Source organism: Hyalella azteca, unplaced genomic scaffold, assembly GCF_000764305.2.
Source record: "Hyalella azteca isolate HAZT.00-mixed unplaced genomic scaffold, Hazt_2.0.2 contig15455, whole genome shotgun sequence".
Taxonomy (NCBI): Eukaryota; Metazoa; Arthropoda; class Malacostraca; order Amphipoda; family Hyalellidae; genus Hyalella; species Hyalella azteca.
The window spans coordinates 381,763-406,700 of record NW_025945309.1 but is presented as its reverse complement, the minus strand read 5'-3'; the positions used below and the strand labels follow the sequence as shown (position 1 = coordinate 406,700).

General features: G+C 42.0%; 1 protein-coding gene across 13 annotated transcripts in view; it reads left to right on the top strand.

Moving 5' to 3' along the window:
* LOC108681024 (rho GTPase-activating protein 190) overlaps positions 1-24,901 on the top strand; it is a 36,218-nt gene extending 11,317 nt beyond the window's left edge. For 2 of the 13 annotated variants that reach the window (XM_047884466.1, XM_047884464.1), the window contains 19 exons: positions 28-169; positions 505-588; positions 932-1,067; positions 1,348-1,685; positions 2,532-3,344; positions 3,868-4,137; positions 5,526-5,594; positions 7,242-7,435; positions 8,034-8,078; positions 10,599-10,781; positions 13,509-13,644; positions 13,850-14,113; positions 15,364-15,666; positions 17,224-17,381; positions 18,135-18,221; positions 18,573-18,798; positions 19,664-19,792; positions 21,375-21,495; positions 21,723-24,901. In XM_047884466.1, the coding sequence (XP_047740422.1) occupies positions 28-169; positions 505-588; positions 932-1,067; positions 1,348-1,685; positions 2,532-3,344; positions 3,868-4,137; positions 5,526-5,594; positions 7,242-7,435; positions 8,034-8,078; positions 10,599-10,781; positions 13,509-13,644; positions 13,850-14,113; positions 15,364-15,666; positions 17,224-17,381; positions 18,135-18,221; positions 18,573-18,798; positions 19,664-19,792; positions 21,375-21,495; positions 21,723-21,924 (3,900 nt within the window). In that variant the 3' untranslated portion in view covers positions 21,925-24,901. The remainder of the gene's footprint in view (positions 1-27; positions 170-504; positions 589-931; positions 1,068-1,347; positions 1,686-2,531; positions 3,345-3,867; positions 4,138-5,525; positions 5,595-7,241; positions 7,436-8,033; positions 8,079-10,598; positions 10,782-13,508; positions 13,645-13,849; positions 14,114-15,363; positions 15,667-17,223; positions 17,382-18,134; positions 18,222-18,572; positions 18,799-19,663; positions 19,793-21,374; positions 21,496-21,722) is intronic. The other 11 variants (XM_047884465.1, XM_047884467.1, XM_047884469.1 and 8 more) reach the window with 11 other exon arrangements.
* The last annotated feature ends 37 nt before the right edge of the window (positions 24,902-24,938 follow it).

The following is a 24,938-nucleotide window of genomic DNA, read 5'->3' as shown; positions in this document are numbered from 1 at the left end:
GTCCTCTCAAGGCTATACCTTGTGCAGGTACTAGCAGTCACAGAGTCAGGGTCTGCGTCTGCATTCTTCGGGTCTGAGGTGACGCAGCAGCTGATGACGGAGGGCAACGCTGTCGCTGACCGTCTGCAGGCCCACTACACAACCACCAACGCCTCTCCTCACCAAACATGTCAGTTGCTGCCCAAAGCTTCTCAACGGATTAAATTTATGATTGCATGTATTTGGTCAAGCCGTCTGATGGAGTTTGATTTTTTATCGTTCAGTTTCTAGCTGTTAGATCACGCCAGTTAATGAGTGGAGAATATTGTGCGTTCATGTCTGTTCTTCTGGTTGTATTTAACATCAATCCTATTGCTCTTATTGTTGTATTACACGTCAATTCTAAACTATTTTAATAATTTTTCCCCATAATTTGTGATGTAATATTTATGACCGCGCGTACATTATTGGTGCCTTTCAAACGGTCTGCTCTCTAATATGATTTTTTTTTTCCTTCAACCGCAGCTACGACGTTCACCCCCTTCTTCAAGGAGGTCTGGGACAAGAAACCTGAAATAGAGCAAGCCTTCAACATGGAGGATCCCTCAGGTATGTCTCAGCATCCCTCGCTTGCGTTTTCCTTCTCTTTTCCTTTTGTATGTGTTCAACTCGTGGCAAGGAATTCCTGATGCCTCACTAGTCTAAATTCTCATTTTTTATTAAAGTTTCACGTGTCAAGATAATCCGGATGTGTCACTTAAATAATTGTGTTTCTTATCTCATCCACCAACTGGGGACGCGTGATCAAGTAGTGTGACTGAAACAAATTGATTTTCAGTTGAATGCAATAGACAAAATATAATTGATAGTAACGTATATAATATTTATTTAGTTTGAAGCAGAGTTCAAACGTCATAACAATATTGACAATAACGTGTATTTACATGTGCAGGACTAGAAGACAGCGGGGAAGGCACTCTGGAGAGACCAGGCCCTGCGGTGCGTCTGGTGGGGCGCGGCGGCTCGGCCTTCACGCCCGTCAGACGCTCCAGGGCCGCGCTGCCGCCGCGCTCACACTCCGCTGAGGGGTGCGTGCTAAGAAATAATTGCTCCTTAGCAGCAGGAATAAGTTATACTAAGTCCTTATAAGTCATGTAGTTTCTAACATACTTACTATTATTATTATTATTATTACTAATTAGTGTGGGGCTTATTCCTATATTAGCGAGATTTGAAAAGTTTGTTATCGTAATTTGTGGGAAAGCCTTTGATATTATTATGCATTTTTGGAGCTACGAAATCTTATAGGTTGATATAAATTTGATTTCCTGGTATGTTCGAGGTTCATCGTTATATATTGTGTGTCAGGTCAGAGATATACGAGAGCGTCCCTCCGGGATGTGAGGCGTTCGGTGGCTCGCTTGGGGACGACCTGGACGAACCTCTATCCCCCTCACTGGGGGGCGTGTATGGTGGGGATGATGTGTACCCCGGAGGACGGCACCCCGCTCACGCCCACTACGGGTTCAGTGGGAGTGCAGCGGGGAGGGCAGTGGCAGGAGTTGGGGGGAGTGTGGGGAGCAGCAGCACCCAACACCTCACGCCCTCCGACGACTCTGACATCTACAGCCACATCGACAACGAGGACGACGAGCAGCAGCTCGTGAAGCCTTCGCAGCTCAAGAAGCAGAGGCGCTTCCAGCAAGGTGTGTACCTCCATGCCGATTTTTACTGGCAATTTGCCTTCATTTTTTCCAAATTTATTTTATATTCCTAGACTACACATATCTTGGTTCCTAATATCCTTTTCCGTTTACGATCAAATCGCGTTTCTTGTTGTACTTTTTCTTCATATTTTCTATTCGTAAGCTTATCCTATTCGATTGTGTTCGATATTTCTTGGTTTGGAAGTTGCTTTTTCTAAACAGGCTTGAGAATTGATTCATACATACACCTAAATCTTGCTTGAGGTGCCATTGTTCTAAGCTAACATTAATGCTAACGCTCATAATTTCTTACTAAAACGCTCATGTTCCGAGCAACGTGCAGTCAAGTGCATCTTCATACCCTTGTCAACTGCCAGTTTTGGATTACTTCCAATGAGTGATTTCATCTTCGTTAATACAGATTCGCTAATCCAGGGATTTGTTCGCAGAGATTTTCATAACATTTCTCGTGCTGTGATTTTTTGCTGATGTTTTCATGGCTTATGTACTGGTGTTTGAAGCAACTCATTTGTGTGCATGTTCCGTTATTGTTGAGGCCACAGTTTAAACTAGCCGATAGAGGGCCTTCGTCTGTCGTTTGCTAACCGCGTTCTAGTTATTGTGTTTCTAGTTGGCACTCGCAACCTGCCCCAACCGAGCCATGTTTGCTCATTTAGCTGTCATAGCTTTTGATTTATATTAGCCTTTTAACTGAGCGCGTCAGCAGTTTCATATCATTAGCTATTCATTCAGCCCTGTTAAATAACCCGTCCGAGACTTACTTTCGTCATCATGCATCATCTGCATTGTTAGGTCACTCCATGCCATACTTGCCATCCTTTACAGACTCGGACCGCTGCACATTTCCTAGCACAGAGTCTCTGCCCACGAGCATATCATCTCCCCGCGTCAAACTCGTGCCCACTCCTGAACAAACCTACCAGAATGCGGCCATCGCACGCACCAACGTTCCTCGCACTCCTAAAGCTAAACGCAGCAATTCTACTTGCTCATCACCTCCAGCGTCCAGCATCACTGCTCACTCCGCGTCGTCGCTGTACAAGCAGTCCTCTTCAACATCAACCTCGTCACCGCCCATGCACAAGGCCGCGTCCCAGCAGATCGCCCGGGAGCATTCGTTTGACGGGAGTCTGGCCAATCGTCACGGCGCGAGTTTTCGGCGGCGTGGCAGCGCCACCAACGGCTCCGTGTCTGCCTCTAGTACCGCCCTAAGAGGAAACAGGAACGGCGGAGGTACTCTTGCTGGTCTCCTCATGGGGGGATTGGATCTTATCCCCTCTGATAACCCTCCGCCTGTACCGCCGCCTCTCAATCTTGCGCAGCTGCCTCCTTTCCCCAAGACTCCTCTTCCTCCCCTGCCACAAAAGGACCAGAAGGAGGCAACTCGAGGAGACGCGGGCGTGCAAGAGGACAAGCCTCAGCCTCAGCCTGCTCCCCGCAGACAATTCCTTAAGTCGGAGAGCGTCGAGACCGGCATCGGTTCAGGGAGCGGTAGCAGCAACAGCAGCAGTCGCTCCAACACCAACAACAAAGCTGGCGACACTGGCACCATCAGCAGCACCAAGAGCTGCAATGACGATGTCGTTGTTACGGTTGACACTGTCGACCAGAGCAGCGCAGGCACCCCCACCGTCGCTGGTGAGCAGCTGTTCAGGGCAGCTGGGGGGCAATGCAGGAGTATCATGCACGCTACCGCATCATGCTCGCCGTCAGATCACGCACGCCAGTGTATCATGCACGCCATCATATCATGTCACCCTCACTTCATTGCCTTCATTTAATTTCTGTTCATTATTGCTTTTGAATGCAGTTTAGTTAGTGCGCTTGGGTATCTACCTTCCCTCGAATTTTAAGTTTAAAAAGCTTGTCGCACGTACTGTTAACATGCCAAAATGGTAGGGCATGCCTCTCACAGCCGCTGTTCTGTGGCATGTCTCGCACGGCCGTTGTTGTAGGGCATGCCTCGCACTGAAATAGTTCCTGGCGCTCTATTTTGGGCAGCGTGCTAGTTCATTTTCCGTTGAAGTTGCACTGTGACTGTTACGTTGCATCTGCACTTGTTTTTCGTTAGACTAGCGCCAAGGCATGATTGTCGTGGTGTCGTGGCTTAGTCGTACGTCGCAGGAGGAAGTGGAAAGCACGACGGAGGGCCGTGTTGCAGGTGGTGGAGGCGGTGGTGGCAGTAGTGGTAGTGGTGGAGGCAGCAGTGTTGGAGGCTTGCAAGTGTACCCTCCACCCACCACTCCTCCTGAACCTGCGCCTCCCGACCGTGAGAGTACAGAGAGCGGAGGAGGTGCTGCAGGTCGCGCTGCAGCTGCAGCAGCAGCTGCTGCTCACCACATGCAGCAGCGACGCCTGGTTAAGGCTACCACGCTGCCTGCGCCCACATTTCATACCACCGCTTCTAGGACCTCACTAGAGGACCTCACGTGTAACTATCTCTTCGTGACCTATCTTTTGTAGTCAAGTCTTGATATATCTCTCGTTGCATCTCTTCATGTTTCTACTTCATATGTGTCAGTTTTCTAATCTCAACGTATGTTTTTGTTACATCTCATTGGTATTTAGTTTTATTCAGGAGAGCTTCTACTTCGTGAATGTTCTAAATATATCTTAGTGGTTTGTGAGCCTCTAAATTGCTCTCCATGCGGTAGTCGAATAAAATCATTCCTCTCTCACCAAAGCACAATATTCATGCCAGAATAATTAATTATATGAGCAGCTCAACTCGGCGTTGCCCGGGATCCATAAACCCTGTAATTTGAAAATCATGCTATGCCAAATTTAGTCTTCCCTACACCAGTTGATGATTTTGGAACTTGAGTACCGAATCTAAGAAAGACCCTCTCAAATCTACAGTTTGCATGTAACTCCCATTAAAGTCCTGTTTAGAAATATAAAGGAAACTTGATATTTTGCATTTTTAATGAAATTTACTCCATCTGTAGAACACTTTCTAATTTCTAAATGAACTTTTCCCTCTATTTTTCTATGGTTAGTGATTCCACTACTAAAATTAAAATTGTATTCCCAGGAAATATCCTGACATAATAAGTTTCGTGAATACGCGCTCGAACATCCCTATATATTTACGGCCTTGGCTTCAAACACGCTAACAAACTTTGACTAATCTATTCAATATTTGTCTAAGTTTGTTTGTCGATATGTTCTATAAATTGAATCTATTGAATGTTTGTCACAGTTTGTAGTTTATTTGTTCGTGTTGGTGTTTGAAGCCCTAAGTATACAGGGGTTGTTTTCGCGCGTATCAATGATGAATTTCATGTTTTCTGGGAGTAAAATTTTATTCAAAACCTCCCTTACTTAAGACGTTCGATATTCTATATTTCGTGCAAAAATATACGTCTATACTTCTCGCGGTTCTCGTTGTCGGTTAACAGTCCTGCTATTGGCTGGAAGTTCTCCGTGATACGCGTGCTGTTCGGCCTCCATTCATGCACTTGATGTGCTCAATCAAAATACCTTCATCTGCTATCGAATCTCCAAAGATTGCCGCTTAGTGACTCGATGCATATTTAATGATATCAAAGCAAACCGTCCATTGTTAGGGCAGGTTGAATTAGCTGTTAGACGCTTAAATCGACTCAAAAAGTCGCGGCTTGGACGCTAGATTCGACTCATCGAGGCTTGGTCCACGCCATACTGTCAAGCACGTGCCAGGCATAAAAATGTGTGAAAGCACCTAAAGAAATGTATTAAAGAATATTGGACTATACCATGACTGGCAGTGTGGTGTGAATCAACCCTAAGCCGGCACTTAGACGCTAGATTCGACTCACTAAGTCGACCATTCCGCAGCAGATCTCAGCGGGTCCCGAGAGTCGCTCACAACTCGGGACTCAGGAACAGCACCTGACAACTTTCCTCGTATGTACTCGCCGGTCATCCTCTTACCCTCTTCTTTGTGTCGCCTTCTTTTGTTCTTTCTACCATAGTGGAAAGTAGACTAGAATAGAGTCGACGATTGTCTTCAATTCTTCTGCTATTTTTTGCATCTTGATTGCTTATTACCGCTGCCTACCTCCCGCTCTGCTTAAGTACTGAAGAAAAGATTGTTCTTGATTTAGAAAAACGAAGATTCACAGAATGCAAATTTTTTGCTTGGTGTCGTGTTTACTTTCCTCGTATTAAAATCTTGATGTGGCAACGAAGAGTCGTTAGTTTAACAGTCACTTGTCCGCTTCAGGTTGACACACTTCTCCTTTGATTTATCGGTTGTGATTGGCTGTTTTATATTTGAGCTATCGAGGGTAAATTATGTTTAAAAGCTTAACTAAGTGTAAAGGAAATCATATTAAAGAATGAGTCCAGTCACCGTTTTCGGGCAAAATTTTGAAGATGTGCTTATACAGTAGATGTCAGAATTTTACGCTGATTGTACAAATCTATGGTCATGCATGACCTAAATCCTGTCAGGAATATGAGGTATCTCCGGTAGTGTTGAAAGAATTTTTCTTTTAAATTGAGCAAGTACCGTGTGAGTTATTTGTTTTCGATTCTTCTGAGTTGTGTTAATTTATTACAAGCTTATGAGGTGCGTAGCTATGGATCTCAGAGGCAGCGACGACGGGCAGTTGCACAACTAAGCCTGGGGCAGCACTATGCATACATAAGTACACGTAGCGGCCGATTTTTGGTCTCTAATTGCTGGGTTTAGCTTGAATAGCCGTCAGTGATTGGCTGACGGAGTTACGAACTCGTAACTATTTCTGATAGTCCAGCCACTGATTGGCTTCGCAGCATAGTCCGGTGTGACCGCATCGTTGACTTGATCCGCCATGTGGTCGTTGTTGTAGCATGACTTTAGCAGCTTACTTATTTTACTGAAATTTAATTATAGTGTTACTACGTTTTTGCTTCATTTTGATTGCTATTTTTTCGCATAACAGTCAGCAGTAACCTTCTTTAAAAGTTGATGGTTTTCTGTTAGCATGCTTATCACGGCATTGTTGCCCTCAAATTTTTGAGGGGATTGATTTCGATACTTGTAAGTCGCTTGTATTTTATCTGTCGATTAGATTGATGCATTGTATAGTTTGCCCTGCCAGTAATGTTGTATTCGCCTACAGCTTCCTAAAAACTATTTACTAACACGTGTACAAATAGATGTGCTTATGGATGGTGGATGTTGCCGTGAGTATTTCTTTGATGCTAAGTCAGATTTAGTTTTGTATCATGTGTCTGTTAGTTTATGTGGTATATTACCGCCTCATGGATCACCTTCGTCTATTTAGTGTTTCAGCAGCAATTTTTAGCTCATCGTCATTCTTAAAACAATCGTATAAATTTTATTAACTATTTATAATCGTGTGTTTCCATGTGGCCTACTGCCAGGAAATAGTAGCGTTTAATTGGTTCTGGTTTAGTGGTGGAGCTCTGCAGTATATTTCTAGGAACTCTAAAGGGGAGTAATTCACATTTTTAATTTTGGTAATTCTGCTTCATATCGCCGAGTATAGAATGCCATCCATAAGTTTCAGGACATAGTTTTTACAATATGGACGTTTCCTTCAGGCTGGGTAGACGATTCTGCTCTTGGTGGGGGTCGTAAGACGACTGAGGAGTACTGGGTGGGGCCTGGGGCTGCTGGGGACCGGGGACCTTCAACTGGGGGAGCTTACCAACCTCACTCGTCCACCACGGGCAGAAGAGGCAGACTCCCACCCCCACCAACTCGTGTCAAGCCCAAGTCATCCCATACCCTGAAGGTAAGAAACCAACACTCTAATCACCAAATTTTCTACTGTATATTTTATCATACATAACTTTGCATTAAGCCAACCCTTGCTCGCGTTTTCTCTATTCCTAAATGTCCTGAAATATACCGATAAAGTTTTTCTCTCTTTAGTTTGGTTTGGTAAGCCGCTGCTATATGTTTGGTCGAGTAATCGATGAGCTGTCAGTTGGACGTTATTTTTTGTACAGTCTTTTGTCACCATGTCGTGATATAACAACGTTCAATCATTTCGGAACATCGTGATTTTGTTGTCGTGTTTCGTGTGTGTTTCACTTACGGAAAGATACGGAGTTTCTTTGAGTTGTGGATCCTTCTCAGGTGGAAAAGGTGTATCTGCTTCTTAATCTTGTTACTTTGTTCTCTGAGACTAGCGGGGCTCGGTCTGTATCGCACCTTTGTGCAGAAAATCAATGTTTGTGGAGTTCTGTTCAAACATACCTATAAAACCCTCGAAAACAGGAGTCTTTGCGTAAGGAGCTCGTGCTCGCATCACTCAAAAATAAGAATTGGAAAAAACTGTATTTATTGTAGACTTATGACTCATTGTGTTGTTGCCCCGCTACTTTCAGACGTTCCTGTCGCTGAGCGATGCCGTGTCCCAAGTCACAAACAAGGTACACCGTTATTTCTTGCATTGTGTAACACCTGCCTTGATGGATATGCCGCTACCGTGCGTGGCTGTGTTCCGTAGTACAAACTCCTTACATTCACTGTCCTTTCCCCCTCAGTCCTGACTCAACCTTCCCTTTCTGTCCCCTTACCATTTCTGACGACCATTCTACTGCACATCGTCACATACTAAACCGGTCACTAATACGCGGGGTGATCTTTGTGCGTGTACGTCGTAGTTTGTCTTCTCGAAACTTTAATAGTGGCCTTTCTCTTCCATCATGAACTTTGATTAATTTGTTTGGGATGAGTTCATCGTAGAAAGGTAAATTTGGTATCATTTTCCAATCTTTTCTTATTGGGGTATTTTAATAATTTCCTAATGGCAGAGTGTTCTTTAATTTACCCAGCATTTTTCTTGGTACGTGCCGACTGAATGTGTTATCTGTGAATTTGGAAAGAGTTTTTTTGGAGAATTTTCACCGTGAAAACTGCCGAAAAATTTTTATTTTTGGTTCGCGATGTGATATCCGTCTTATGTCGCAGATGTTGTTTTGTCTGTCATGGTCGCAGATGTTGTTTTTGTTGTCATGGTCCGTAAGTATGAATATAGCATTCATTGCCAACCGGGAAGTCCTTTCATCATTATCTAGCTATCTCTTGGTTCTGAGAAATTCTTGCTCTGCTTGTCTCGTGTCTCTTTTTGGGTTAATTCTGCTATCGTGCAATCATTTGCTCGACATGAAATTTGTGCTATTTATGATGGTTGTGTTGTGTTATGATTACCTTGTGTTCAAAAAAGCGTAATTTAAATCAGACGAGCAAGGTCCTACAGTGAATATATTTTATAACTTCTACCGATACCGGCGATTTTTAAAATCACGCAGCCACTATAGGTACTTCATCTATAATTACTTTGATATATTTTAGATTTATATAACTCTTTTACATATATTCAACGAGTCACGTGTCTCACTCGCTTTTTCAACCTGGGATGCGCATTTGAGAACAGACCTCATTTCCTGATCTCGTGACTCTCATTTGGAACGCACGATGTCATAATTTAAGAAGACAGTTACTTGCCATTCTATAACGCTATTAGTGTTGCAGCCTAAGACGAGGCAACCGCAAGCACTTCACCGCTCCTGTCTTCGTCTCTTATTGTTTACAATGCAATAATTGTTTGGTCTCTAACTGCATGAACTTTTTCTGTGTAATGTGTGAAGTACGAAGGGTTTTGTATATGCATGCCGTGGCTGTGTTGGATCATTAATGTACATCTTGCCGCCTTCTTTTTCAGTTTCATTTGACAAACGCTTTGTAGTGATAGTCGCTTGAGTTGTTTAGTAATATTTGGTTCACTAAATTTTTGTTTATCTGGTTCTTCAGATTTGTAGTTCTTCAGATCTCGAAGTTATTTGACAAGCTAAGTCATGCATTGTAATGTAGTTAATGCTTGTCTTATCGGCGAATGGACCGGTGACGGTAGTGGGCAGGCTGCTAGAAGCGGTAAGTGACTTCTTAAAGGCGCTTAAACACGGCAAAATCTATAAGAACAGTTCAATATCATATGAACATCTCTTGACGTTCTTGGAACGGTGTCGCTGGGACAAAACACTAGCATATAACATTAGAAACACTTGCCTCAAGCAGGATACAGAGCGGCACAAATGTACACATATTAGGGCTGCTGCAGCCCTACTGCCAATACTATACGGCAGTAACGGCACATTAACAACCTGAACTGATTCAGGCGCAAATGCATCAGCTACTCTCATCTGAAGAATAAATCATTACAATATTTCGAAGGCGAAAACTCGCAGCTAATACTAGCCCCGTGTATATAAGCACCTTAACTTAAGACGTTTCATCCGGAGCCAAGGATCAGATAGTTTCAAGTGATACTTTCGTGGAAGAGATAGCGATAGGTGATAATGCCATCAAAGCATCGACTACGATTGGTCAAAGCTGAGATGCAACTTTTTGCAGTAGTTTATTAGGTTGTTTTGTTGTCTTATACTATCCTGAGGTAAGTAAGCACTTCGCTCATCAGTCCTGGTGCGCCTGGGTTCTTGTGGTGTGAGCTCTCGAATGCCTTTCTTGGAGGCCCCGCCTCTGTTCGTAAATGTCCTCTGCATTCTATTCTTCGGCGTAGGTTTTCAGCATCACCCGAGTCTATCCTGAACAATTTGCGTATCTAGTGGCCTGAGTATCTAAGTGTTGAGCGAGTCATCTCGTGGCACCTTCCTCTTTTGGCTGCATTAGTACTTAGCCCATCCTTTCTGTTCATTCCGCAAATGTGTTCGATGGTTGTTGGTGGTAGCTCCCTCTTACCTTACGTTTAGCCGTGATGTGATGGGATGCCTCGTCTAAGGCCTGAGCACTTGGCTTTCCAGGGACTTTACTTAAATTAGAAATGTTCTGTTGGACGTATCCTACTATCCTTCGTTATCCCACAAATTTAGGACTATAGGCACGCGTCAGGTTATAGTGAAGCTAACCCCGGGCGTGTTGGTTACTTTCAGCAACCTGGCAAACTAAACCTTAAGGCGTATAGCAACGTAACAGACGCCCTTAGCAAACTAGCTGTAGGAGACGGAGTCACGCCTACGCGCCTCCTCACCAAAGCCGCCATCGACTCAGCCGACTCCAACGCTCCTCTTGCTACTCCTGAGAGTGCCGAGGACTTGGGCGGGGACTATTCACAGGTGAGACTTTAGCAACTTAGTTCTGCATCACTGCTACATCATTCGGCCGGCTTGTACTGTGGTGACTTAAAATAGTATAGACCTCGAAGCGCATTTTATTCACTGCATAAAGCTGCTCAGACGCCTTAATCTCTATATGGGGCGTGGACTCAACATGCAGCTATGGACGATCATCTCTGTTTTCAGTGTAGTTTCCAAACCAACACATAAATCTTGTGCCCTCACAAAGCTTTAACTTCATGCCTTATGGAATCATTGGTTTGCTTTAATGAGTTCTCAACTTGTTTAAATTTACACTTCACTATATAAAGGGAGATATTGCTCCATTGCCATTTAGTTTGGTTACCGACAAGTACTCGAACGTCTTACGGGAAGTTAACGACAATGACATTGCTGTGTAGAGTCGCCCTCACCTCGTGTCACCTGTGGGAGGAGCGGTGCACGTATCAATGATACACGTATCAAGAATACACTTATCAATGATACAAAAATGCGGTTGCGGTATTGAATGGCTGCAAATCATGGCTTTTTAGCATATGGTTGAATCAGCTCTCTAGCAAAATGATGACACAACGTTCAAGGAAATGTTAATTTTGGCGTAATATGTATTAATTAATTCTTTTTTAGGCAACGAAAAGCTTCGATACTGCTAATACCACTAAGTGGTTTAGTGGACATCGCTCTGTGATCACGAGTGGGTGATCCCGAAGTAATGTGCCTGTTCAGTGAAGTACGTTATAAGCGGCAACTTTTTAGATCATCAACAGCCTAATAAAATTCGAAGCTTGAAGTGCAGCTTCTCCCTTTTCTATCGTGTGCCGCAAAAGTGCTTGATCATTTTGGGGTGAAAGCTTGTGTGAAGACATTCCAGGTGCTGCTTGTGTTGTGGTAAGTCTCCATACCAAACGTTTTCTCATGGGCTACTTAGACTTCACCTTGGCGCTAGAAAGATCTCTTACATATACTGCACAGACCTCGCTGCTGGTTTGCCTGGTCCATCGTTTCGGTGAGTCTTGTTCTTATGTTTTTATCATTTGTAAAATTATTCTCTAAAGTGAATCGTGCCTGAGTAGACGATTTCTTGTAACATAATTTCTTAATGCTCATGAAGGGAATTGTTCATATTCGCTGACTCAACTTCTCCAGTCCAAGCAAAGCCGCAAATCTCACCCTTTTCAGTTTTGTTCGCGAGTCTTGGCTAAAATTCAACGTTCAAAATTTTCCACATACAGTCATTTTTTGATGTTCGATCAACTTCTATCGATGCTGAATAAAATTATAATACGGAGTATCAGTTAACGAACTAATAGTGGTACCGTAGCGGGAGATTCAAACTTGACTTCAGTCAAGAATGTTGCCCAAAGCTTGCATCATGCAAGATAGCGTAAGTTATTCCTCGTTCTGATGACCATGACAACCACGCTCGTTGTAATTACCAACTTAGTGTGAGGGGTTCAACATCATTTCTTTAGTTGTGACACGCTTTGACTCCTCATGTGGGTGGACTACTATTACCAGCTCGACTAACATTTCTTTCTTAATCGGGTTTCTAAAACTTGTTTCTACTCTCCCGAAATTGAGTCTATAACGTTACATCTCACCCTCCGGGCAAATGACGGTGAAGAAATATTGATTACGAGCTGATTTCGTTGAAACAACGCGGAATCGGCGCTATTTTGACGTCTGATGCCCAGTAGGTTAACACTCAATATCGCGTTTGCTATGTTTATCGCCTATGTGGGCTGGAAATAACCGCTTCTTTAGCATCCGTTATTTCCGTGGACTCGGAGTCTCCGACACATAACACGTCACTGAAATAAATCCGTCGGGTGTAAATAACTATATTGTTTTCGTGGGCAGAGAATTTGAAATAACGTACTAACAGATTGACCCTTTAACGTCCATTATTCCATTTGTGATGGAAGTTTTTTGCTTCTCAGTTTTTGGCATGCTTTTTCCGACGTGTTTTTGCATTTCTAGATTAACACCTTTTTCTGAACTCGTTGCTTTTGCAAATAGCTACATATTTAACACCCCCACCTACTCAATAAAAGGTGCTTCTCATATACCAACACCGCTGTCATGACTCATACAATCATGTGTTAATACAAACTATCTTCACAGTAATATCTATCTCACTGGGCCAAAACCATGCCTATTGCATTGTTAATATATTATTCTGCTGTGCCGTGTGAGCCGCGTTATTAATTTCTCTTCAAGATACCCCGAAGGCCGTAGAGAATTTGTGTGGCTTGTGCGTTCATGCAATCATTTTAAACGTAAAAACATCGAGGCAACGAGAAACATCAATGTCTTCGCGTTGTCTGATCACCGAGATTTCGCTCATTTTATATTTGAGAATGGCTTGGCTGATGCTTTATTCGCCTGATCTCTCTCGAGTGTGTTCATTCTTCGCTCTTGTTTCACTTGTTCTCTGTGCTGACAGTTTTAGTGTGTGGTTTGCATTTGTTATACCAACTTGTGGATCGATTCTGTTGTCTTCTTTAGGGATTTTTCGGACGATCATTGTAATGGATAATTTCACTTTGAAACAATGAATAGCATTTGATCTGAAGTATTTCTCTCAAGTATGCATTGTCTATTGAGTATTTCACAAATTCTGCCTGTTTGAGTAACTGTACTTCGTGGTAATAACTGTACTGCGTGGTAATAACTGTACTGCGTGGTAATAACTGTACTGCGTGGTAATAACTGTAACCTGGTCAGGTGAAGGACGCGGTGCCTGGGCTGTACCCTGACGCAGGCGCGGCAGGAGAGTTTGCGTACGCGCGCGTCCCCGAGCTGTCGCAGGCTGCCAGCGCTAAGGCGCGACAGCGGCAGCGTCGGGAGAAGCAGCAAGGAGGTGCGTCAAATATTTAACTACGTACTGCAGATATCGGCATTTTTTTTATTTCGATCCTGGTTTCTATGAGAATACCGTGATCTGATCTTTTAAATGAAATTTATTCCAGGCTCATTGTATTTCTAAATTCACAATTAATATTTATAACCAGTAATCCGTAAATTGTCGACTGTAAGCTCATTTATGGCGCGTCTGTATTTAACAGCCTCGACGAGCGCGTGCAGTGACTCAGACTCTGACTGGAGTTCGCTGGAGCGCCGCCGTAACGCCGACTCCTCTCGTAAAGGCGTCCCCAAGCGCGTCAAAAAGAAACGCATCCCCATCCCTGTTGCCACTCCCCGTGTCCCGGGTCCCCCACGCGTCCCTCCTCTGCCTGGGTCAATGTTCACCGCAGATGTTGGGATGTTTGGGGCTGCGGGGGCGCTCGGCGACGATAGCAAACCTCTCCTACTCGATCAACCCGAAAAAGGTACGCACATTTTAGACCTTCCTTTGGTTGTTAATGTGATTATTGTATTTTGTAGGGATGGTATGCGTTTAACATTTATTTATTCAGAGCATGTCAAATCCATGAAAAATCACGCCTGTGCCCCTTGCTTCCCGGCCTGTGCAGATTCGCACTGCAAAAATACACATATTCAGCTCAATATTGGTAACTTGCCTTTAAATTCACGAATTTTATTTATGCGTGTGTCACGTCCACATGGCAGCCAGTTTTCTCACCCGCAGGCGTCACCGGACTCGATACAGCGAAATTTGTTTTATGGCAGACCGCGTGTGTCGGATCGAAATTTTGTTTACGTTCATCATTGATGAACACAAACAAACGACTCCTTTGTTTACGTACCTCAAGCATTTCCATGCGACGACAGCTTTTGAAATAATCTTTTTTGTTTTCGGGTTTGTGGGAAATGTACGGTATAAATACATTTTTATCTTTTCGTTGTCTTCAACATTCACGCAGAAGCAGGTGGTTCAAATATATTGCATGTTCTGAGCCACCAAGGTACTGAGGTAGCTTTCTTCAATAGCTCTTCAGTGTTTTCGTTCTGCTTTGTACTCGGCTATAGTTTTGATCCAACCTTTGAGCTTTAACACGTTGACTACGATTGCTTCATCTTGTACAATTATTTCATTTTTTGTACTTTTTTTAGCAGGGTTGCCAGACGGTCATTTTTTCCGGACAAATTCCGTGATTTAGTTTTTCTCAATTGCCTTGGCCGGCTAAAATTTATGATAGAGGTACTTCCTAATTAAATTTTGAATACTGCAAAAAGAAAATCAACGGAATTTTTATAGCGGAACCTACGAATAAACTAGTATATTTTGAGTTATCGGCCTTTTTTGGCCTTTTTTGTTCTCGGATTTGGCCGATTTTAGGCAACCTGAATTATGTACCTCTACCTCCTGGAGAAATACATTTCGTGGTACGCATTTGTACCAATACGTAGTCAACGTGTTAAATGAATGATGCTGCGGAATTATTTGGTTCAGAAGAGACAAGTGGCCGTATTATCATAAATAGTTTTGAGTTCGTAGCTCCATCGGCCATTAACTGATGGCGTATCAAGCTAAAACTACCGATCACTGACGAAAAATTTGCCGCTACATGAACATAAGACGCCATGTGTACTCGAGTTCTTACAGAACAGCCCTTGTTTTGTACGTTGCTCAGCAAATGCTCTGAACTAAGATTAGAATGCCCCGCTGGCGCCTCAGGGTCACGCTCAGGAGAGTCCTCAGAAGAGAGTGATGGAGAACAGAGCCAGCTGCCCAACGAGCCGCTGCTGCCCCCGCCCAACACAGCTGGCCTTCAAAAGAAAGGTTTTCAGTTTAAGAGCAAGACTGGCAGAGAAGGAGTAGCTGTGCGTCCTCCGGTGGTTCCCTTTGCCCCTTCCGTCCGTTCTAATTCTTCTTCCTCCCCTCACAACCCTTCCTCCCTCATGGGGAGGGGGATGGCAGTATCTTCCCCACGACCACCCTTCCAGCTCACCCCTGACTCAGATGTCAGCTCCCCGCTGTGTAAGTTGCTTGAGCGACCTGCTGCATGACCGGCGTGGCTGGCAGCATGACTCGTCTCTGTCTCGCCATTAAACTTCTTCCTTCTTCCGGACCTGCGGCAACACCAACTTCAACTTCGATTTACAAGCGTTTAGTAGTTCGTTGCATCCTTGTTGCTGTTGGGCTTTTTAATGTGTGCTGTAGTTTGCTTCTCATCTACGAGTAGATTGCGTGTTGTGAAGAGTTGTAGTATTGAAGATGATGAACCTTCTTCCAACGTCGGAAATGATTGTTCATGAGGCTATTTAATTTTATTTGCTCATTTCCTGAGTTTTTGATTAAGTTCTTGCTCATCTTTTCCTCGATGCAAGCCGAGTTTTATGTAGACATTTATTATTTTAGTACGGCACAGCTAACGCATGTAGTTAGTTTTTTTGCTACTTGAGGCTACATAACTAAGTTTTGGCTGGCTCTTAAATTCTCAACTCCTTGTTATTCTTTCAGATCTTCTTGCTCTTATATAAGTGACCATTAAGACTTGCCTTGTGTTCAGTGAACGGTAGCGGCTTCATTCAGTTACGTCCTATGTATATTCTATTCACTAACACCAATCCACTAATTGTCTGTCGTAATACTTGTACAACTAAATAACATTGCATCTCAAACCATATCTTCGGGAGAGAAATGTTAGCCGTATCCGGCTTAAGTTATTTCGTTAACCACGCCAAATTGTTAAGAAAGGAAAAGCATTAGTCTCGCTGCAATTTTCTGATGACGGAATGTTATGTTTGTTATTTTGCGGTATATGTAACTTTATAGTGTATGTGCATTAGTAGCAAGCTTGTAGTTTACTTGGTAATTGTTTCGTGAAGTACTACAGTGAACTGATTATGGATCATAGCTTTATCAAAATAGTTTATATTATAGTTGCATTAGAGAATCATTGATTATGCATGCACTTAGCATCTCCAGTATTTATTTCCTACATTGGCGAGAGTTGTTCGTCGTAGTTGCTGAGCGCATGGATCGTAAATCTTCTACCGTCTTTATTATGTTGATAATATGTCGAACGATGTCGCGATAGCCCTTAATTTTCGACGTTCTTCACTTAACAAAATTAATTTCCCATTAATCTTCTTGAACTAGATCGTGGATTGCATGAATGACTTTTAATTAAGAGACTACCCTGCATTCGTGTACTCAATGAACTCACTCGTGCTGGTGACGCTCTGTTTAGGCTAGACAGGTATGAACGAGTTGATTAATTGTTTGCATTTATTCACGCCTAACCTGATCGTCATGGCGTCATTGAGCTGGCTATGTCATTGTTACTTATCACCATAATTTTTAGTATATTCTTGGTTGTAAATCATTATACTCATTTTTGAAGGAACTCGCGTTCATCACATTATTATACAGGCGAGTAGAAGTTGTAATTAGTAAGCGAAGTGGGAGCTATAATTAGATTTCATTTCCAGCATAATTCTGTGATTTATTAAGTCATTTATTGAGCTCGCATTACCTCCATGAGGTCATATCATGTAGATGAGGTCGTGAACTTCCCCACCATGTGGGCAGGTCGTGGGGAGGGACCAGATGGTGGGAGTTACTTCCCCGACGACTCCAGCATGGACATGCCGTCCCCTCGTGACATGCAGAGCCCCAACCCCGGGGGAGGCCAGCCCGCTCTCCCCAACCAGACGTCGGTGCTGCAAGACAAGAATGCACGCAAGAAGGTGCCCTCACAATCTTATGCCCTCATAATCTTGTGCCCTCACAATCTTATGCCCTCACAATCTTATGCCCTCACAATCTTATGCCCTCACAATCTGATGCCCTCACAATCTTATACCCTCGCAATCTTATACCCTCGCAATCTTATACCCTCGCAATCTTATACCCTCACAATCTTGTGCCCTCACAATCTTATACCCTCATAATCTTATGTCCTCACAATCTTATACCCTCATAATGTTATGCCCTCACAATCTTATGCCCTCACAATCTGATGCCCTCACAATCTTATACCCTCGCAATTTTATACCCTCGCAATCTTATGCCCTCACAATCTTATGCCTCAAAATCTGATGCCCTCACAATGTAATAACTATGGAATCAATGACTGACAACAACCACAGGCATTAAAACATTCAAAATTAGGCATCAATGCATTTCAGTTTTAACAATAATTTCTGTCTTGCGGAGGTTAATGTAAGAAATAGCGTCAGCGTGTCGAAGCTCGCTTACGAAATTTCAGGAGCAACAGGACATTTATTTTCGGTTTAATGAAAATGGACCTGAACTTTGCCATTTCAAGTGGTAGTCAAGTAGATGAATTCACTTTACGTTCGGAAACAAGTCTCATTATATTTCTACTGTCAATTTGTGCATGTGTTTTGGTGCCCCAGTTTGCATTATAATTATAACTTTATTATTAGTTTGAAACATCATTAAGTTGTACTGAAGCTGATGCACCAATTAATCTGCAGCAAGAAAAGCTGAGGAACAAAGAAGAAGCTCGGATCAGAGAGGATGAGAAGAAAAGAGTCAAAGAAGAGGAGAAGGCCAAGAAGAAAGTAAGTGATATTTTATCGTTCCGTTGAGTTGCATTCATGCTTATTGCTTACGTTACACGTTACAAAGGCAGTCAGTTGTAGATTGCATATCAATTTGTGTGGATTCTTATAAATTTTGAATATTGCTATACATTAGATATATATTAATTATTCTTAGCAACCATTGTTTCATACCACTGGAATTTATTGGCGTTGACGAGGATCTTTCCAACATAAACAAAGAGTGCTCAGTTGCTTGTACCAAAATTTTTTTCTTGTTATTGCCTGCCTAATTTTTAAATGTTTAGTCCAGTGAATGGATATGTATTAAGCATCTCTTCTTCCCATACAACATTGCCTCAACACCAACAGGAACGCGAGAACAAAAAGAAATCAGCAAAGAGCGGTGGCAAGGGCGGCGCCCCTAAGCCCGTCGCGAACTGGGAGGAGTTCATCCAGAGCCCTGACCATCCAGTGCCGCTCTTCGTGGACAAATGCGTTCAGTTCATCGAACTCGAGGGGCTCGACTCGGAGGGCATCTACCGAGTGCCGGGCAACAAGATTCACGTGGAACACCTCAGCACCAAATATAAAGAAGGTTACTCCTCTTTCTTTATATATTTGTTCGCATCATTGCTTAATTGCGGGTAATTCATTACTGTTACGAGGTTCGAGCATTTCTGGCGTTTGCTCACAAATTTCGTGTGCAGGGCTCGGTGCTTTGAATTCGTCCTAACTCATCTTATTAATGGCCAGGTCACAGAAATCTGAATTATATCATGAATTTGGTGCCTTCATATTAGTATTTATTACAGCAATTGGTAAAAGTAAGCCACGTAAGTGCATAGACATGCAATGCTCATTTGATGTGTGGTCTTTTTAATCTTAATAATGATCAGATCACCTATTGTTGAATTACGTTAAGAACGTAACGAACTGCATAAACGCGTACTGGCTAAGAAGGATTGGTTTGTAGCCGACTCGAGCGTAGACTTAACGAATCTCAGCGTACCCATGCACGTTTTAGTGTATACAGACACCATTAAAAGTTAGTTTCATTAGTGCAGCGAAACGTCAAAACTAAGAAGGAATTTTTTATTGCAGACTCGAGCGTAGACCTAACGAATCTTATCGTACCCATGAACGTTTTAGTGTATACAGACACCAGTAAAAGTTAGTTACATTAGTGCGGCGAAACGTCAAAACTAAGAAGGAATTTTTTATTGCAGACTCGAGCGTAGACTTAACGAATCATAACGTACCCATGTACGTTTTAGTGTTTACAAACACCAGTAAAAGTTAATTACATTAGAGCAGCGAAACGTCAAAACTATTATTTCTTGCAGACTCGAGCGTAGACTTAACGAATCATAACGTACCCGTGTACGTTTTAGTGTTCTCAGACACCAGTAAAAGTTAGTTACATTAGTGCAGCGAAACGTCAAAACTATTTTTTCTTGCAGACTCGAGCGTAGACTTCGCGACCCTGGACGTGCCTGTGAACGCCGCGGCGACGGCGCTCAAGGATTACCTCAAGCAGCTGCCGCCGCTGCTGCCACCTGGCAAGATGGAGCAGCTCACCGCCATTGCAGGTAACTCGAATGTGCCTTCTTCTGTGGATGGATTAAAGTAATATTTATACGGGAAAAAACTCTTCGTTGTGACCTAACAAATCCGTTCCACATTTTTGTTCGAATTAATACATCTCAATGTGGGGGTAGCTAGTAAGTAGTAACCCTCTTCTATACTATTTCAAAAAGAATCAAATTGTTTATTGTATTTGAAATGAGATTAAAGGGTCCGCTGTGAGGCAGGAAAATTAGTGCTCAGCATATAGTTTGCTTCAGAAAGCCTTGCGTTGAATATTTATGTAGCTTAGTTTCTAGTTCCTTTATTACCTTCACGAAAAGATATTTAGTAGAACCATGAAGCCTCTTGTTTATTTTACTGCAATACCTTCTTATTTCCTTCCTCCTCTGCACGTCTCTTCTGAAAACCTCCTCGCCTGGCGAATGACGTCGAAAAAAGTTGATTTAATTGAAAAGACATTTAATGAGAAAATAAACGTTAATTCATCTTCAGATGCGTGGTTGATCTCACCCACAACTGCAAAGTTTGTACATTTTTTTAGCCACCTTCCCTCAGCCAGTCGTAAGGTTTCCTATACGAGCAAATGATACCAAGGAGTTAAGCTTCCCTCACTTCGGGTCACCCGAGGTGTCGCTCTGGATTGGTTGACTCTGTTTCTTTTCCTGGCTTATCTCGCTCATCTATTATAATTTTGAGTGTAACTCTAAAATCTTAGGCATTTTCTTCCACTTTCATTTAAGCTTTATTGATACTTATGAACTAAATAAATATTTCTGTGCTGTTTCGATCTTTTCTTGAGCTTTAAACAAAACAAAATTTTTACCCTATTTTCTGTTTACGTTTATGCAAAAACTAGAGACTTAGAGCGTTGACCAATTTCCAGTCCTACTGTTCCTCTTTTGGTCCGAGAAGGAAATCTTTTTAATCTATTAACGGTCATGAATAATATTTAATTATGAAGGCCTAAAATTCCGCACATTCCGCTTGATTTTATTCTTCCTGCTTCCTTTAATTAAAACTTTTTAACAATTTAAAAGAAAGTTGATTGCTTTGCACTGTTCATTTCCTGACTTCCTTCTGCTTGTGGTGAATTAAGTATGCTAACTCGAGGTTGCATTGTTTCTGCTTTCATGAAATTCGCTGCTTGAATTTTCTCAATTTCTTCGACCGGCACGCACGGGATACACCCCAAATGAGCCCACGTATAACACCCAATCACGACTCAATTCATTCATACAATTGAAGAGTTCTCACTGACTGATATTTACCCAGCTTATAGGTGCAATATTTCAGTTATTGACTGTCGTGACCATTAAATCTCATTTAATATTAACATCATCATGTCTAAATCATAAACTGTTGACAGCATGATATTTAAAACTAAGTAAGTTTACGTGCTAACAAAAATTATTCATGTAACTAATTCTTCTGTTGTTATGCTGATGTTGTTGCCGCTATTAACCGTGACTGCCGGTCATTTTGCTTGATTATTAATGCTAGCTAGAGCACGAGAGCTTTGGTTGCTGCCATGGTAACGCTTCACTAACGCATACACTGGCCATTGTCGCCGCCCTCTCTCCATAGCTTCACCCCTTCCAGGCCAGGGAGACCGCAGCTGTCGCCTGCTCAAGCTCAAAGAGCTTCTCACAGAACTGCCTTCACTCAACTTCCTTATCATCAAGTTCATCTTTCAACATTTCGTCAGGTGAAATTTTAACAGTTTTAGATAGACGGGCAAGTTTATTTCCCTATTTCATGAAGTTGTCAGCTCTGCCAAGAAAATCTGGGTATACTGCTCTTATTTTTACGTGAGTGAACCGAGAACGTAATAGAATCTCCTTGTTTAGTTTTCATTGTCATTTTTTAATATATTACAATTGTGATTGAGGGATGTTTATACAATAAATGATATTAGATTAATCTTTTTTGCAGAGTGGCGGAGCACAGTAAACTCAACTCCATGGACAGCAAAAATCTCGCCATCTGTTGGTGGCCAACTCTGTTCCACACGCTCCAGTTCACAGACATAGTAGAGTTTGAAAGCCTCAGACCACACATAGAAGACATCGTACAGACAATGATCGACCAGTTTCCTTTCCTCTTTCAAGGCAAGGAAGACTACGTCATGGTCTGATTCAAGATTCATGAATTGCAGTTTCTTCGGAGAACTTCTGGCCGAGAAAAACTGCCATTTATTTTTAAAACTTTTTTTCCTAATTTAACCTGTTATTTTCATTTTATACTGCGTCGTGAAAACTCTCGGTGGAGTTATATTCCAGTAAATGGAGCCTAAAGCCAGTTATTTCAGCTCGAGTTGATTAAACAATAATGTCATTATTTAGAAAATAAATACTTTGAATACTCATTTTTTCATGTTATAATTCCATTACCAAGTCATTACATATCCCATTTGTTGGAGGCAGCTTCAACGACATGATTTCTTTACACTAAAGAAAGAAATATTGGAAATCCAGGCTGCAATCTCGGTAATGCATTCTAGAGACTGGGTAGAATCCCTGAAAGCAACTGATGAACAATAATGTAATGTTATGTGGTCTTATTGATTTGACACAATAGCTTAGGTGACCGCAGAATCTCGTTTCTTGTTAACGGGTTAGCCCGATTTTTTTACGATTTTTTTATCCATCTTAACATTATTTTTACTGGAGAAACTTGGCACGGTCAATGTCCCTCACTTGTGTGCACTCAATCATTTAGCTGTGAAATGGTTCTTCTGATGTCAGATTCGAATAAGTGATAGCTGTTCATTCCAGGACGTGTAATGTGTAAGGAACGATAAGCTAAGATTACTTTAGAGGTGCATTGGTGGCTGCTGGTGATGGCAGCTGCTGGGTCTTGCCTCAGCTTTGTACCTGAGTCGAATTATGCCGCCACGTGTTGCTGTCGCCTCATGGAATGTCTGCGAGGACCTCATGTGTAGCGACTTGCTTATTGCACGTCATTGATCTTTCTTAAGTTTCCTGTAGCTTGGAGGTAATGATTCAACGTAATTTTCATCCCGAAGATAAAGTGGCCAAAGTGTAGCCACTTACAACGGAATGTTGTACTTAACTATCAAGATTAAGAATAATTGATTAATTGAACTTTCAGTAATGAACGGAGCATTGAAATTTTTTATTTCATCTTCCAATATTTTGTCGCATAGCTTGCACACATCGAATGCACTCAATCATCAAAATTGTATCCGTCCCATTCGACTTCTGACGAGTATGCACAGTTGTTCATTGTTTTTACGTCTCTTCTTTTTGTTGATAGTAGGAGGAGATAATTTACCGTTGCACATATTACAACTCCGTCAGCTCGGTGATTTGACGTATATTATTTCCGAGACTTCTGTCGTATAAATGAGAAATCTATGCCCTTATCCGTTCCATTTGCAATTTTCTAATATTTGGTTATTGTTGTTTAGACTGAACTTGTGTGCTCATGCCATGATATTTCTCTTATCCAGCTAGGCTAAAAATTTTCAGGCAGGGCAATCAATTCGTTATAACTTTCTCATCTTAATTATTTAATCGCAATCCCTTACACTGATAGGTGACTTACATTAATGAGTTTGTATTGAGCTTTCAATCGAAATTTATTAAAAGCTCAAATGCAGCTTTTTTAAGTTCAGATTCGTCTTGTTAGTTGTCACATTAGCTTAAGGCGAATGCCATCAACAGTATTTTTGTGCCGAGCAAGAAGTGTTCTGTGACTGGCCGTTTTATGGAACCATGACGCCTGCAGAGAGAGCAGCTTTTCGATATTATAAATTGAGATGTTGTCGCACAATGACAAATTTTGTCGCATTTTAGTCTGGACGTTCATGTCGTATGTCTTTTATATAAGGTATTATTTGTGCACAAAGACTTGAAGCCATTTGACAGTTATTGTCATTGATATTTGGTCAAGGTTCAGTTTTTTGTCCATTCTGATTGTTTGGACGTTCTTGGTTCATTGCCGTAAAAAAACTAAATAGGCGTAGTCCTTGTGACTTGAGATGTCTCATCTCAATACACAACTTAACTCGACAAGAGGTTAGTTAGCTTCAGTGCAAGCGACATTGATAGAGCGTCATCGAGGCAAACCTAACAAGTTATTCATACGATGACCAGGTGCTAGACATTATCTGATGAATTGTTACACTCAAGTGATGTATAGTCTCTGAAAAGAAATTCGCGAACTAATGTTAATAACTCATTCCAGAGGCTTCAGCTTAGATATTTCCATGTCAATAACACGTGAAATTGTCTTCGGCCTACCGTTTACTGTTTATTTTCACCAATATGATTCCGTGTTGAGCTGCTTTCAAAAGGTGCTTGAGATAACGCCTGCGTGTCCAAGCCACTATTCCACTGTCGGTCTGCGTGCCAATGTTTATTATATACGTTAGCGTTGCGCTAGTTCAATACAAAATAAGATACGAATTTCAGTTTAGCCTTAGTGAAACTCTAAGCTTCTCTAGGAACTCTATAATTAATATTATTAAGCAAATGATACTTTTTCTTGTAGTTCATCCATATGTGGCTTTGTAGCGTTTTGATCGAAATTCTTCATAGCTCACTGTCGTGTAAATATTTTTTTTCGCACGAATGGCCGTCACATGGTGCCATCACTTTATCTAGCGTTCGTAGACCTCATTAATATACATAGATGACGTGGTTCGTTCTCAGGGCACTTCGCTTCGCCATGTACGAATGAACGAATATGCATGTTATGGGATAGAGGCTATTCTGGTGCGCTATCCGAATGACCAACTGAAATTCCTTAATATAGGTTGACCAGATCTGTGCTAGTCCATCATTGAAAGACAACAGTTAACGTTGTATAATCTGTTAAGCGCGGTCAGGCTAAATTACGTTTGATTTAATAACTTGAGCTCTGCATCTCGCAGCAAATTATCTGAAAACGTTTCTGAAGACGTAGGAATTTCCCATTACGTTACTAGTCACTTTATTTTGTACAACTACGTGAGAACTACATTAGTTCCTTGCATGTGTCGAGTCAGATGGGTCACATGCAGATTTGCATACATATTGTGTTACAATTTTGTAAATAATTCCTCCACACTAAAGAAAGATCTTGAATAAAGCTGTACAGCAGATGCATATTGCAGTTTCTCTTCAACGCCCCCTAATTAGAGTA